This window comes from Varroa jacobsoni, unplaced genomic scaffold, assembly GCF_002532875.2.
Source record: "Varroa jacobsoni isolate VJ856 unplaced genomic scaffold, vjacob_1.0 scaffold_1069, whole genome shotgun sequence".
Taxonomy (NCBI): domain Eukaryota; kingdom Metazoa; phylum Arthropoda; class Arachnida; order Mesostigmata; family Varroidae; genus Varroa; species Varroa jacobsoni.
Genome location: NW_019213971.1, coordinates 49,053 through 65,273, shown reverse-complemented (window position 1 = coordinate 65,273; position 16,221 = coordinate 49,053). Strand labels below are relative to the sequence as shown.

Here is a 16,221-nt window from a genome sequence, read left to right as displayed (position 1 = left end):
TTCAAACTGTTGTCTCTACATATTTCGTGCCCCATTCGCACCGGCCAATCGCAAAGAATTTACATTAAAAGCATAGAAAAATCTGTTAACATTTGTTCGTCATAGTGACGCATAGCCTGCATGACATGTTCAACATAGCTGAGTATTCTGTATTGTTGTTTCCTTACAGTCTAGTATCTGGCAGATGTTAACCAGCATCTCTGAAAGAACTACGTTATTAAAATATCTAAATCGACTCATCTTTATTGCTAGTCGCAAATCCGTTCATGCCTCTTAAGAATGTAGTTCGCCTAAGAATTTATTCAAAAAAAAAATTACCACTCCTATAGCGTTAGCTGTTTTTCCAAATTGTGTGAATATATGATAGGTAATAATGCCAGTATCTCATTGCGTTTCGTCGGCTGGTACATTCTATTCAAAGAATGACGATATATATATATATATATATATATATATATATATATATATATATCAAGAGAGAGAGAAAATGGTTTTGTAATACTATTTGTGGTTATATAACATTGATGTCATAAGCGTGAGTTACCGGCTGTCTAAGTGTTATCCCGATCTAACAATGTTATCTACTATAGGGTTGGTAGCTGTTACTTTTCTGCAACTAGTAACGTATGAATAGACGGAAGCGTTTTCAAACAAACAGAGACACGCCGAGGGCTCACACAGATGTAGATATGGAGGCCCATAGAGCTACTACAAACATATATACATACGTATTGAAACACACACATAGTTATTTGCGCAAAACTAATAAACACCATATAATACTCAATAACACAAATATAAGTTTATTCCTCATGGTAGCGCTACGACGGGCAAGGAGAATGAAGAAATGGTCGCTGTGGGTGGTTCACTGGCTGACGGGCTAGTAAGCGACTATCTGCATGTGGAGGGACATTTTTCGCGGGGCACTGTTGCCACGAAGGGCGGAGCGCTCGCTAGAAATAGTTCCGACGCGCAACCGCTCCATTGTCATGTAGTACTAATAGTAATTTGCAGTTATCACTGAGGTTGTCGCTGATAATGACGAGAGTGACAGCGCTAGCGACAAGTCAATGATGGTAGCGGTTTTCTGGCGACGCACCTTGCGCATCAGTGCCGAGACATGCTGCTTCCCCAACTAATAACAAACATCTACACAAAATAGTAACGAACAAACACGTACGCAGACAACGGTAGACACGGCGCTATTCGCAAATGGTTGGTGACGACTTCGCTGTCCTGACTATAGTGCTGTGGCCAGGATTCGCGGAAGGTATCGCTTGATAGATACTTACAGGCACTCGTGCGCGCGACAACCTGCTCATTGTAAATGGGATCCGTTTAGTTGTACGGAATGCAATTGCTTTCGGGAGAATGTTCGTCGTAGTGGAAGCGGTATAGCTCCACTATGGAGAATAAAATGCGAACGGGCACAGAATCTTGTCTATGGGCGAAGGAGCACTCTCCGGTCGTTTACGGGTTGACTCCAGTAGACATTGCTCAATCCAGCTGTTTTGCCTCGTCGACTCGATCCTCTGTAGACGATAGGGCTAGAATAGGCACGTCTACCTACCCTCTCTCTGACAGCTACCTGTGCAGTAACCTGTGGCAGAGTCATCGCCGTCTGTCAGAACGATGGTCACATGGCACCAGATCATGGAGGGTGACTGCAACGCAGCAGGCAAAATAGAAGCACAGAATGAAAACGCACACATTCTGCACTGCCAGTCTACTAGATAAATGCGTAGGATGAACTTGGCCAAAAAAGCAGCCTATTCGACCGTTGGTATGTTAAGCGATTAGAATTTCCTAGGCATGTTGTTTTTAGTACAAGCCGGATGATCTATCGTCAAATTACAGTGAATTTATGGTGTTCCTAAAAACTCAAACTTCAAATCTAACTGTTTCGATATACTGGCGCAAAGTTCTGTGTCGCTTGCGCTATGGTAAATGTCTATATGGATAAACTTCAAGAACTTGTATCGATTAAAGTCGATCCGTTTTTAAGGTTTGCTTATGTACGTTAGCAACAGGGCTTTTGAGCTCATTGTTTCGGAACACGAACAATACTGTAAAAAATTAATTTTACACCCAAACGCCTTTACTTCACAAACATAGAACTACAGTTCACCAAAGTTATAAGTCAACAAAATCAAGAATCCCGTGCTTACTGATAATCTAATTCGTTTCACCTGACTTAGAAATAGTATTTACCGATTCGACATATGCATATTGGGACACAATGGATAACCCTAATTTTCGAAAGTCAATTGAGGAACAGACGTTTCCTTCTTTGGGAAACATTCGCTTGTGTCCGCCTCCACAACCAGCTCTTGTCATTGATGAAATGGCACTTCGGAGAAGTGTCATCTTTAACGAGGGCCGCCTGAAGCATGAAGAAAAACTTTTCCTGGATATGGTGAAAAGCGGCGACATACTTAATCTACGGCAGCTAACTCAGGTGAGACGAAAAACCATTAAGCCACGAGAACAACAGTTTTAGGTGTCTGAGTAAGATAAATCGATATACACGGCCCAATATGTTACGGACCAAAGTGTCGCGTCTGTATTCCAAACCAGCGCTTTTTTAAAATTAATTTGGCCTCTCTTTAAATGGTATCATTTTGCGCAAAGGAAAAAGCAAGGTAAAACCACAATAACATAGCCCTGTAACAAATAAATTTAAGCAACCAACCTATCGGGGCAAATTCTGGTAACGTTTATACTGATACGAAATCATAGTTAGCTTTTATAGCATGATGACTATCAGCCGAAGATTAATTACTCGAACGAATCAATATAGTGCGAAGACTGCTGCATTTTATAGATACCTCAAAATACTAAATGTTTATCAATAAATGTTGATTCCCATGGCTCCTGCACGTAAAACAAACCCGTCACATGTGACTCGACGTATCGTTTCATTATATTCAAGTCAGTTCTGCAACGGAATATTGGTAAACTACTATTTGTATGAGATTCTGTCCAGGAAATGACCCCAGGGTGACCACATCATCCCTGTCTATGAAATCATGCTACAGTGGTCACTGAAATATCCCCGTGTATTACAACATCTCTCACTGACCAAAAAAGTATTCTTAAGAATGTTGCCAGTGCAACCGTGATATCGGAAGCCCTTCATAGGCGCGATTACATTGATAGGTACATGGAATTAAAGTACCACTGTTGTGAAATCATGGTTCACTTATCGTAGTTTCCTACCAAAAAGCTATAAAATTATTAATGGCGATGCTTCAAAATTGTCTTACGGATCCTGGAAATTCGTTGACTTACACAATAATAAAAAAATGTGTGAGGTTGACAAAAAGTCTTTAGAATTTTATACCGTAACTCATTAGGTACCTATTAATTGAACTTTTTGAAATGGTCTTCTATGAGTAAACAGCTCCGGTTAAAACCGAAAAGCTATGTTTTTTTAGCGGGTGCAGTAAAAATACAGCCTGAAAGTCCAGCTTTTCCACACCAAAGCCAGCATGACTTGATTATGTATCTTTTAACGCCTTCAGCATCGATGTAACTTCCTTTAAAATGATTTTGGTTTGGATCAGTTGTTCTACCAAATAGAGGCTTTTATGCAATTATGTGCGGGAACGGTTTCGTCGAATGTAGCGGCGCCGGAAAAAAGTAAAGTATGCAGTCTTCTCATATCGAAGAGGCAAGACTGGGCATAGGCCTAAGTATTTTGCAACTGCTTAATGCGTTTGATATTTAAGAGTGATACTTATGTGAGCATTATGAGCATTCTCTATCGGAGTAATGATTCACGAAATTCGTGTATCTCAACCAGTTTACTTTTACAACCAGTAACATAATTTTTAATATAACAAACTAACATGCTAAAATCATGGATAATCCAATTTTTATTTTCAGTTTTCCAATTTATCTCAGGTATATAATAAGCACATTACTTTCTTCCTTTTTAACTTTTGATCAACTGATATTCATGTTGCAGTTCAATTCAGCTTAATGTTTGTTTAAAAAAGACAAGTGCTCCATATCAGCATCGTTATGGAAGCGCACAGTTAAACAGAAAAAATGTGTAAGATTTTTCCAATAAACGCAATGTGCCAGCATGATACATTATTTATTTAGTAAGCCTTGATAATTATTAAGTTGAATCATTGAATTTTAATTTTCCTTCAGTTTACCTTAAGTGGGCCTTGATTGCTAAGTCTTTACTTTAGCACTATCCATTAATATATCCGGCTAAAACTTGCAGTTGCCCTTTCCTAATAACACTTGACATCTTCAATTCCGAAACAGCTGTCCAAACTTTGCTTTTTTCGTGCAGCCTAAATTTTTCGGAAATTTCCTATAGATGGGGCATATAAGCAAACGCAATCGCTTTTGTTGGTATATTATCCAAATATGAACGATTCACCGGAAATTCGTCCTAGCTTTTTTTTTTTTGACTACCTACTTACTCAATGGCTTGACACGTATAGGACCAATGCCAATTCTTCGTTAAATGGTAATCAACAGAGGATTAGCCTTAACAGACAAATTCACCGTAAAAACCGGACTGTCTTGAGAGCTTGTAAGCACCAGGGGAGTGGAGTTCGAACATAAAAAAGGTACTGTTCTTTGTTCACACACATTTTGTAGAATGTGTCGTTAAGACAACGAATCCTGATATCTTTTAGTTATAAGGTACGCGTTAGGCAGCACGTAAATTGAACAATCAAATGACTTTGCTGAAATACCTATTTGTACCGAAGCACAATGTAACGAATGCAAATGTAAACTATTTGTATCTAATGGACAGGTATCAAGGTAGGTGTCATTGTGCAGTTAGGATATGAAATGTATCCGGGAAAAATAAACGAAGTCAAGTGACTTAAATTATTCTTTCGAATCAATCCACCTAATGGCTCTTTTCCATCTAATTGGCAGGAGAGAAAAAAACCTAGCAATTTTAAAGTCCCCAATTACACTCGAAGGTACTAGATTTTCTTTTTTTCAATCAAGTTTTCCTCCATAGAGTTTGTTTAATTCAGTAGTTGTAAACGTTGGATATTTAATACTCGTAATACCACTTCGATAAACATTACTTTCTAATGACTCATGGAGGTTTCATTGAATCAATTCAGTGAATTTTAAAACACTTTTGGTTTAACAAGCATGGTTCGAAGTGCACCAAGGATAAGGGTTTGGCTAACCTTACGAGAATAGATGATCACCAGCTGAACCTTAAAAAGCATAGGGCAACAACTATATAAAATGTTTATTTTTAACTGACGATTCGACAAAACGCCGCTGAGTTGATTCCCACTTACACATCTTTTTAACTCATTGTCATGTACATGATTAAACGATAAGTGCTGTAGTGGAATATGTTCTTTAAACATGTAAATCATAACCACAGTTATTCACCTGTTGTCATATCTCAAGGCAAGCACGTTTTTCGCGTTCGATATGGTGCTGCATTGATTTGTCTGTGCCGTTTTAATCTTAGACGCAGTCTCGGGTAAATCCTTTGTGATATTTGCCGGTATTTGCTCTTGTTATGCAACGTCACGACATTGGCGGTAGCCCTTCGTTAGCAGTTTTTCCTTAAGAGGCATAACAGCAGCAGAGGACCAGGTGCGGATTGCTCTGTGTAATGTTTTTTGCGCTATTGGTATATATATATATATATATATATATATATATATATATATATATATATCCATATGTGTGCGTCTCTGCTAATGTGTGTGTATGTTTTTTACATTTTGTTATTTCTGCTTTCGGCTATGTATCCTGTTATTGAAGCTATTGAAGTTCTGTGCCATAATATGCGGCCAGTGAACCGTGTGATAACAAGAACTGGGTAGCATAAATGTTCCTACAATGTCATCCCAGTTCGTATATATAAGCATGATTAAAATAAATACTGTAATCTGTTTAAAATACTAACCTGATTAAATCAGTAAATTAGTGTGTAGTGTAGACTGAGTATCGCTATGAAGCTGCGCCAGGAGGCTATTGGCAACCTGCAACGTCCTGCAGATGGTGCGCGTCTCGAGCCAAAATACCGGGCCAGGTGAGCGCTTAAATGTTACTAGCAATCGGTCGAATTGACACAGGCTATCGAACGGAACTGCAAACACAGCTGATATTATGACGTTGACAAGAAACTGCCCACACTATTTTCAACGTTATTTTTACAGCTTGTGAGATGCACCATTTTGAAATCCAATGCTTTCTATGGTAAGGTAATGTCGAACTTGATTGAGTTTAACGGTCTTTGAGAATCAATTGGATTTACACACAGAATTACGGATCAATGTGTAATGGTTGGTATGGCAAACCTCTTCAATGTTGGTCTTCACTTTGGTCAGCCGGATAAGAGCACTGGTATTACAAAACTAACGTAGAACTTAAACTTCCTATATTAGTTGGACTTGTGTGTCAGATACATTTGAAACTAAACGAGATATGTCAACGTCAATAGATGATGCCTTCATCAAAGCATGTCTTGTAGCTCGCTTAATAGTCACACTAAGGGGTATCTGTGTGTCACAGAATACGCGTGCCGTTCAGTATGCTTATATGCTATAGGAGTGCACGCTAACGAGCATGCCAGCGCATTACCTACACGAAAATGACTAAGTCTTATCATACAGTACACACTTAGAAACCTTTTCTGAAGCAAAAATGGCTGTTATTCTATCGTGCAAGATCCAAATGCAATTAAACAAGAAAAAAAAACATATTCCATAGAAAATTATACTAACCCAATTGCTATCAATACAATAGTAAATGGGGATTTTAAGGACCTGACCAGTGAATGAACTTATTTTATATCCTTATCATGATATAAGCCGCCTTGAAGCAATTGCCCTTGCCAAATCGCAAAAAAAACCAAGTGGACCTTGCATATCTACTAACGCTAGTACAGAGGTCTTAAAAGTAGTAATAATGAACTAAAAAACATCTTACTAAAAAACTGTTAAGATACACCACTGTAGTGTATTGAATAACGACAAAATATTCTAACACTTAACATCATAATAAATAATGGCAGAGCTAAATGTTAATTATGTGTCTTCTCTAATCTTCTAACACTATAGGTGGATTCTTTCTGGCTTTGATTAATAGGCCGAGTATTGAGATTGAGGTCATTGAACATGTGGATCAAGCAGATTAATAATCTATGCATATGCAATGAGTCTAACCGTCTGTATACTGTCGAAACTCGTTCAACTTGGTAGTAACATCCATGCACTTAGGTATTTATATATATACTATATAATATGCACCTAGATAGAAGATAGCTAGTTATCGGTCGTAAGCTGTTGATCTTAAGCCTTCCAGAGGGAAAATGAGTATATATGAATTATATTAATATATATAAAAATTATTATATTGAAAAACTTAAGGTTCGAATCGCTTAAGCGAGAATTATTCTGCCTAACAGAATTATGACGTTTGGAAATAATCTTCCGTTTTATGTATTAATTGCGATCCTTATAGTAATCTCGTCAATACCACAGCATAACATGACTGGTTAATCTTTGAGTTTAGCAAATTTCGGTTCCGTTCCAAAGTGATAGGCAGAGTATAATATATACAGAAGAAGTACATCTTATAACTCTCTGGTCCGGTATTCTAAAGCGGCATGAAGCATTTAAACATCTATTGCCATTTAGCTTTGTGCCAGAGAGATGATTCAGCTGTCTCCTTAGAAGTAATCCCATTTAAATTCCGTGAAAACAATTTTCGAACTCAATCGTGGGAATAAACCTCAACTGGACACAATATTTTGCAATGAAAATGTTTGTTGAGCTTTGAAAGCAGAACGATGTTATAAGAAGTCAGATCAAGTGTGCTTATTTCGCATTTTGTGCCAAGCCGTTAGGCAGTCATTCAGGCCAGATCTGAAGAACACGGGAATTGAGGCACACGACCAGTTCATTATGTTACTCTGAGCAGAATTTTTTTTGTCAGTTTTTTGCTTATGTTTGGAAGCATTTGCCCCGTCATTGTGTTGCTGAAGAATTTAAGATTGATCTTCGTATCTACAGTAAATATTTTACCGTCATTAAAGCGCTATTAGTGACCTGCAGCATCGTAATTACGCAGCACCTTGTATAGTAACTTGGAGTTACGAAGCAAATAAATGTCGTAATGAAAAAGCGCGCACACACATACACACGCATATATATATAGGAAAAACCAGTATCGTAAGCAACCCGTCACGAAGGCTAACGAAAGTAATGTAGTTGAAATCAAGCTATTGTGAATATTCTTTTATTGTATTATAGAACCATCCAGATTTAAATGTAAACTGTCTTGATTTCCGTGGTCGAGGAGCTCTTGAAATAGCTGTCCGCTGTCGAGATCCCCACATGGTCCAGGAACTGCTCGGACATCCTAAAATCGAAACCGAACTCGTGTATAAGGCTGTACTCGTGGCCATCGAGGAAAACATGATCGATGAGGTCAGCACGCTACTTGACAGGTAACCGACTATTAGCATCCTATTAGAGATCCGAGTGATGAAAAAATCGAAGTTCTATAATTTCGCAGTGTTTTAGTTTTTTGCTTGTTATATGGATATTAATATGTTTACTATATGCAAATATTTGTTTTATAATACTTTTAAAAAGACCATTTTAATATTCACAACATCATTTATAGCTTAAAATGCCTATTATACTAGTTTAAATTACGCTTCGTTAGATTGCGCTGCGTATTGTATCGCAACAGTTGAATTAAGTACGTGATTTTACCTAGAGAAAAGGAAATACGTATGTAGAATTAACCGTTCCCAATTGTTGTTACGCAACATAATTAGCTCTCAAATGAAAACCTTACCTCGTACCAAACGTAACGTTAAAAATACTCTACATGTCGCCGATAAAGCTATTTAGTTTTTCAGTCTTCTTCGAAATAACCACATCATTAATATTTTGAAAGTGCTAGCCTGGCTTACTAATTTATTTGGCGTTTTTGGGCAGCAGATGGAATAATCGCCCAAATAACGAAACAATGTTCGATCAAAACGATCTATACGTGGACCCACTTTCATACATCTGCAACTTGTTTTGTATCGTTAGTCATCTAAGCCGTGTTGCGTGGATTCAAATAGTTGTAATTCTCGATGTGACACGATCTTAGCTACAAACCTGACGTAAACGAATTTTTTCCAAAATCCAACAAAATATTTGGGATCACCAGCGTCTCGTGGAAGCAAATTTTGCCACAAAATTGCACTACTTTGCACAACTTTCTATCGCTTTAGATCCTTTATGTTACCAACTTTAAATTCAGCCTGCCGGCCTGAGTCAATTCTTAGCCTCTATCGATCGTTTCCGCAGTTTATAGCACAGACTTGGATCCCACCAAATCCATAAGGTTCTCCATATCGAGGCGTACGCCAGACTGATTCGTGTGGTAAATATTGTTGGTGAATTTTTTTCTTTCCGGAACCGATCTCTCGTAGAGTTAATGTGAAGCTCATTTTACTGCCTCTAATATTTAATGTAGACTGCTTTAATACATACAGACAGTTCGAGACAATAGTCGGACTAACTCAGTGTATGCGCAGAGACCTCCTAATCGGAGGAACTTGCAGTTCATTATCATCCACCTCCTGTGGCCATCCATTGTCTCGTTTATGGTTCAAATATAGATCTTGAGCTTCAAATGGCGGAAGCCAATTATGACAAGCGCTGTGTCATACTGGGTATTAGCCTTCAATGCCTTACAATAGTGACTAATTCCACTATAAATTTCCCATTAAAGAATATTGCCTTAACGAAGAAAGCTATGTCATATACGCAGTTTTGAGACTATATGTTTCGATTAAAGTAAGAACTGCTACAGACGGACTCAGGTGGAACGCAGGCAGTGTGGAAAACTCATAGCAGGCCAAAGGAAAAGGGTAAACACCAAGATCTTTATAGAACCTATACATATAGATAGTTTTTTTTGCCAGTTTACCTAATGTTATTATATTCATCGAACCCTTTAAAGGGCTTTACCGAACGAAGATTCTCCGCCAATGTAATAAGACAAGATACGACATCGGGATCTGTGTCTCAATTGAGCTAATATATAGCCAGATATAACATAAAGTTACTCGCCCGTTATAATATAAAATAATAAATATAAAAAAGCTGTTCCTATACAACTAATAAAATTTGATTTGACTTAAATCATGCCAAAAGGGTTTGGATCACAGCCCAAGATAACCTGCTGTTATCCTGGGCTGATAATGAACGACGCTGTTAAATAAATAATAATATTTATAGAGAGCTTCAAATACCTAACTAATTTCTCCTTGCCTTACATAAGTATTTGCAACAAAAGCACGTATAAAAAGCTTAAACCTTAACGATACCTTGTCAACGATGTGTAAATAATATATCTGTAAATTGGTAAATAGTCACACATCCGTTTATTGTGTTACTTACTCGTATCGAGGTTATGCCTGCATTAATAGCTAGATCTCATAATGCCTTCTGTACTCATCTGTATCCATCTATGGTTCCGTTAGTCCGGCGGCCCTGCGAGCGGCAGCCGAACGACCTTCAGAATACCCTAATATTCTCGTCGATAACATGTGTCCGATTGTTCAAGCCGCCTTACTAGACAGACTGGACATAACCAAGTTGCTTCTCGACAAGGGTCACCACATAGAAAAACCGCATCCACGACAATGTAAGCTTGCAATTAGCTTGACGTTTAACTATTTAGAGCTAACGCACTGAAAATTAATATGCTAACTACTGCTTTTTATTTCATCCGCGCATTGCTATTGAGGTGTTGTGGATTATCCGTACGGTACGTCTTCTGCACACCTATGTTTTTCTTAAAGTAAGCTAAATTACGAAAAATTATAGAGAAATGCTAGGCCCTGTTGAAGTTTCACATGATTCAATGACCATACGTCGCGCACTGAGAATTTCCCATCATGCGGTATTGAACGTTTCAACTATAGGTAAGTGCGAGTTACGGTGTGCAAATGCAGATCATCATGAAGAGCTGTCCGAATCCCAAGTCGAGCTTAACTCGTTACGAGGACTCGCGTCTCCTACTTATCTGGTTCTCACGTCACCGGACCCAATATTGACAGCCTTTTACATGTCGCGTGACCTGAAGACCGAAGCAATAGAGCGGCCAGAGTTCCGCGAGGAATTGTTACAACTTTCTCAGCAATGTGAACATTTCGCAGCTGAACTGCTCGATCAGTGCCAAACATCCGAGGAGGTGATTAAGCCAAATACTAGCTACAACAACATACTATTTACACTATACTGTGCTTCAGCAGTTGACTGAATTACGAATATGACTGTAGTTGTTTGACAAGCCGACATCGATTGCGTTACTCATGTTCTGGTTTCAAGAAAGCGATCAATTTACTCTCGATGCATTTTAACCCAATAACCGATGCACTGTACGTCTGGCTACCGCCACATGTTGCATAATTTGCGCCATTGTTTTACAATTGTAGTCAAACGGATTGCACGGAAATCAAAGGATATCTTACGAAAACTATTTCGTTTGTAACCTGTACGAAGCGATAACTCTAAGAAAAACGCTTCTGACAATGACTTCAGGTACAAACAGTTCTATCACAAACTCAAGGTTTTCCGGATTCAAGGCCATTTCGTTTCCCTCGGCTCTATCTTGCCATTTTATTGCAACAGAAACAGTTTGTGGCCAGGCCAAACTGCCAACAAGTTCTGCACACATTGTGGATGTCCGGTATACCACAATGGTTAGTAGCAAATTAAAGAGGAAACTCTGGGGTAGCACTAAATTATTCGACAATGTGTTGCTGTTTTCAATGAAATCTACATCCGCAATGCCAAAGTAGGCTTACAATTGAGCAAAGCGTACGTTTACAAAAAGCAAACATAAGCTGTACTCCGACTCTTTCTCTAATGAAGGTCCTTATGTTTTCCTAGTTATAAATCTATATCTTACTTTAAATCTATTGTTCAACCTCTTGTATGTTGTACACTATAGTTGTTTAATTCCATGCGTGCCATTCAGTTAGCTCGCATAGCTTTTACTCATTCTGTACTCCATGGCTTCACTGCAGCTATTGGTGCAGAAGTATGCCTAATGAATGTAAAATGCTAAAAAGTAGATTTTTGTTCGGGCCATTTTGTTCTACTTTCAGGTATTCCTGGTCATTCTATAGACGCTTTTTCCACATCTTCACGCAGGTGCTTTTTACCCCCCTTCTCTGTCTCACTTTTCTCATCTATCCTCGAGCTAAGCTTCTGCACGTATTCCGTGTACCCATGAATAAGTTTATCCACCATTTGACACTGTATCTGATCTTTCTATCGCTAATTCTCATCACGCTATTCTATGGTCGTCGAGACCAATTTCGGTTTCGCGCGCTCTGGAGTGAAGTTCTCGTAGGCATATTTGTCGTCGGCTACGTGTGGGAACTAATGCTCAGCATGTACACGTTGGGCTTTCGAATATTCATGCGCTCTCTATGGTCGGTTTACCAGCTGGTGATGTTCTTTCTCTTTCTGGTTGCGGAAATTCTTTACCTTGTTGTGTTTGCGACCTCCCGAACGATTCGCGACAACCTTCAACGTGAGCTTTGGCCATGGTATCACCCGTACCTCATTGGTGAGGCATTGTACGCAATTGCCACAGTGATGGCATTTTGTCGATTGCTTCAACTGTGTCAGTTAAGCAAAATTATCGGGCCACTGAGTATTTCGTTGAATCGGATGACTGGAGACATCTTCCGTTTTATGATCATCCTGCTTATCGTCTTCGTAGCTTTTTGCGCCGGGCTGAATTCAGTCTACAAGAACTACAACGGCAACGTACTTCGCATTCGGGGTATTCGAAATGTGACACAACCAGCGGCATTCGTCAGGTTAATAACTTTTTTCTAGTAAACTGTTACAACCCATGAGCTATTCATGCCTTTACCTTTGCGTGTTGTTCGGCCTATGTAAAACACAGTCAGATATCAGTAATGCTGTGCAACAACGTTCACTCCCTACGTGCTCACTAATCTCAGTTTAGAACTTCATAATCATAGGAAGACGTTTGCAATAAGGTAGCCATTAGAATCTGGTAAATTATATGGAGGGCTTAAAATTTGGATAAAACAATACTGTACAACGATTCAACACACTCTGTTTTTGTACACTGACAGCGTCGGTCATACTTTGAAGTCCCTGTTTTGGGGAATATACGCGATGGGTTCTCCGACAGACGCAGACCTAGTGGTTTCTCAAAACATCGGGAGTGCCGACCGTATCCTCAAGCACTACTTCACTGAAGCAGTCGGTTACGGACTTTGGGCACTGTTTCACATTCTGACAGTAATCGTATTACTCAACATGCTTATTGCCATGATGTCTGATAGCTTCCAGCGTATTCAGGTTTGTAATGTCCATAGACGTAGATTAGATGTATCTTTCTGTCTGTTGGTCGATCGATTGCTGTTTATATATATATATATATATATATAAACAGCAATCGTCCTATTATCAACTTCTTTTCCAGGGACCTTGCTTCGTCTGTTATACGATAACATTTATCCACTTTTTCACCTTGACACTCGTCTCAATAAGATGTGCCTGTTGAGCATTTTAAAGTTTTCTGGCACGATTTTCATTCGGGGCATGTTAAATTTATTTATTTATTAAAGCAAACGAGATTTGAAAAGCGCAAAAGTGGAAAAAGGAATAAACTTGTAGCAAAAATCTTGAATTCATTACAAATCCTTTAATATTTCAGGAAAATGCGTATCAGGAGTGGATGTTTGCTAGGGCATCTCAATGGATCCAGTACTTTGATAATCATACGGCTATTCCAGCACCTTTCAATCTTTTGCCATCGGCCTACTGTATCAATCAGGCATACAAAATTGGGATGTCACTCTGGGAAAAGGTAGCTAACTTTTGTCATAAGTATATCAGTGCACAGGTATTTTTAAGAGTTAGCAACGATTATAGTAAGCGATTCATAATCGGGATAGTTCCAAACATTTAATTAAGATTAACCTACTCTATATGGTGTCAGACATTAGCTGATTTGAACAGCGTTCAAATAGAGTACATTGTCTGAAACTCACCTATTAATATCCGGTCGAATCCGATAAATGGACAATTCTTAGTATGCCTGTAATTCATCTGAAATGCAAAGCAGACGTTTCACCTTTTTTAGGAATGGCGACGAGCACGTGAACAGTGCTCTCCTGAGTGGGCTTGTTTTCCTGATTTTGAGCAGGCTAGAGAGCTTCAAAAGCGGTACCAACATAATTATCAAGTGAGTCGTTCTATATCAATTATTTTGATTACTCTTGAAGTATACTTACCTTATATGTTTCAAATACGATACATAAGAAAACCATGTAGATAGTTTTCATAATTAACACTGCTACACATTTAGAAATATCGGTAAATTGCTGCTCAATAACTAAATGGCATATTGAATATGAAATTTCTATGTTTGCTGCTATTTCTTCAATATTTTGACACGTTTCATAAAACTCACTGACGTTTCTTCTCGCCAAATACGTTTTTGTTTTTCAATGCGTTATGTTTTTTCTAACTGCCAACACCTAATAGGATAAGTACGATAGACCTTAAATTAATTTAGGTTTTTTTTTGTTTTTTTATATCCTTTCGTAGAGTCTTATCATCGTTCTTATTCGACGTTATCTCCAGTTACGTGAGCTCGAAGAACGGGATCACGCATTATCAAGAGTTCTGTCATCATTTCTTTCGACGCAGGATTATTCGTCCACCACACCCGGCCCACCTGGGGGCACGGGCAGCAATTACAATTCGAATTACAATCGACGTGATTCATTTGGAGCTGGTCAACAGGTTAAACTGAGGCACCCTTCCAAACTGGCTTTTTTAGGGGCGGCATTCGCACACTAACATGAATCACATATGTGCGACTTTGTCAGTCATAAGTACTATGTACTAACATTCTGTGTGGATACGTTGGTAGAAAGTTCGAATAAACAAGTTTTAGTGAGTTAGACGTATCACCCATATTAAAGCAGAAAACTGTGACTGTGACCAACCATGACAGTAAACTGAAACGTTTGGTCTATTTAGCTACGTCCGGTACAACTATTGATAAACAGTGCCTCAGACAACCAACCATTTCAGTACAAAGTGAAAAATATCCGACTCTATACACCTGACACTAACTTTGAACCATTTCACGTTCTTACTGCACTGCTAGGACAACTAGCTAATAATAAAGCAAGACTCCCGACTGAGGAACATAATGAATCTAAGTATGAGACAAAACAAGCTGGCCTATACGCTCTTCGTCGGAATTACAACCCATAAAAGTTATCTAAAAAAATCCTACAGAACAGGAGATTTTTTGGCAACCTTGCCAAATATGATAATCGAGTGTTACCGCCTCTAGACACAAATGAAATGCACATATCTTACACGCAAGTCGTTTTATATTGTAAATAAGCGCCATAATTATTAGGTAATAATAGTTAATCCACAGGCAATACTTATTTTCTTTATATTATTGCTCCGAAGATTGATTATCAGTGGACGATATTTTTTTCGGTGCAAACATTTAACTGCAATAAAATTTACGACTACAGTAATATTATCAAGATCACGGACATCGTTAGCAAACTCGTTTATTTATACCTTCCTTACCTCATGACATCTATAAAAATAGGAACTGAAAAGAGCTGAACTTCAGCGGCGAAAAATTACAGCAAGATAATTTTAAGCTAGATAGTAACGATACAGATTTTCTCTTATTTTTTAGTTATAAATATGCAAGAGAACATTGCCAGACGACTGTATTAATAATATTCATTCTAATTTTAAATCGGTAGATGTAGTTTATGCTAACTCTGGAATAAAATTTGGAAGCAAGTCACAGAAGATTTATATGAAAACAGTCGATACAAACAGGTTAGGAGAGCTCGTGGATACCGGAAGATAACTCAATCTCAGGTTTTGCACATGAAAAATGGCTACTAAATATCACATCAAAAAACGTAATCTTGAAATCAATGCCGTCTTCGCTTTAGATATTATTTAGCTGTAGGAATTCGTCAGGTTTAAACTGAATAACTGTTGGACTACGCCCTGCTAGCAGACGGATATTTGGCTAGTACCTGCACTGAGAATATTTGCTGCTACGAGATACTAAAATAAAAAACAATCCAATATCTACTTGTTTAAAAAACTCATTCGGTCAGTGTTGTATATTTTCATTTCAAGTCCACCA

At 38.3% G+C, this 16,221-nt stretch overlaps 1 protein-coding gene and 1 long non-coding RNA gene across 7 annotated transcripts; one reads left to right on the top strand and one right to left on the bottom strand.

Moving 5' to 3' along the window:
- Positions 1-111: 111 nt before the first annotated feature.
- Positions 112-16,183, top strand: LOC111266270 (short transient receptor potential channel 5). Of its 6 annotated transcripts, none has more exons than XM_022843623.2 (11): positions 112-1,783; positions 2,328-2,458; positions 8,317-8,464; positions 10,505-10,668; positions 10,949-11,217; positions 11,568-11,728; positions 12,137-12,859; positions 13,145-13,373; positions 13,732-13,884; positions 14,161-14,262; positions 14,628-16,183. In XM_022843623.2, exons 3-11 carry the CDS (start codon positions 8,352-8,354, stop codon positions 14,880-14,882), a joined length of 2,169 nt encoding a protein of 722 aa, XP_022699358.1. In that variant the 5' UTR covers positions 112-1,783; positions 2,328-2,458; positions 8,317-8,351; the 3' UTR covers positions 14,883-16,183. The 6 variants fall into 6 exon arrangements, with proteins under 6 accessions (XP_022699358.1, XP_022699355.1, XP_086826968.1 ...); XM_022843620.2 differs by having other exon boundaries at positions 8,268-8,464; XM_086970842.1 differs by having other exon boundaries at positions 2,264-2,458; positions 8,268-8,464.
- On the bottom strand, positions 8,397-14,619 carry LOC111266283 (uncharacterized). The gene is made up of 3 exons (XR_002683999.2): positions 14,312-14,619; positions 14,069-14,126; positions 8,397-8,483 (listed from the first exon to the last, which is right to left on the bottom strand). It is a non-coding gene; the product is annotated as an uncharacterized LOC111266283 (long non-coding RNA).
- Positions 16,184-16,221: the final 38 nt, after the last annotated feature.

Coding starts and splice junctions, on each gene's coding strand:
- LOC111266270 (XM_022843619.2), top strand. CDS start 1,738: ATGCGTAGGATGAACTTGGCCAAAAAAGCAGCCTATTCGACCGTTG. Junction 12,860..13,144: donor CAACCAGCGGCATTCGTCAG/GTTAATAACTTT, acceptor GTACACTGACAG/CGTCGGTCATACTTTGAAGT. Junction 13,885..14,160: donor GGATGTCACTCTGGGAAAAG/GTAGCTAACTTT, acceptor CACCTTTTTTAG/GAATGGCGACGAGCACGTGA.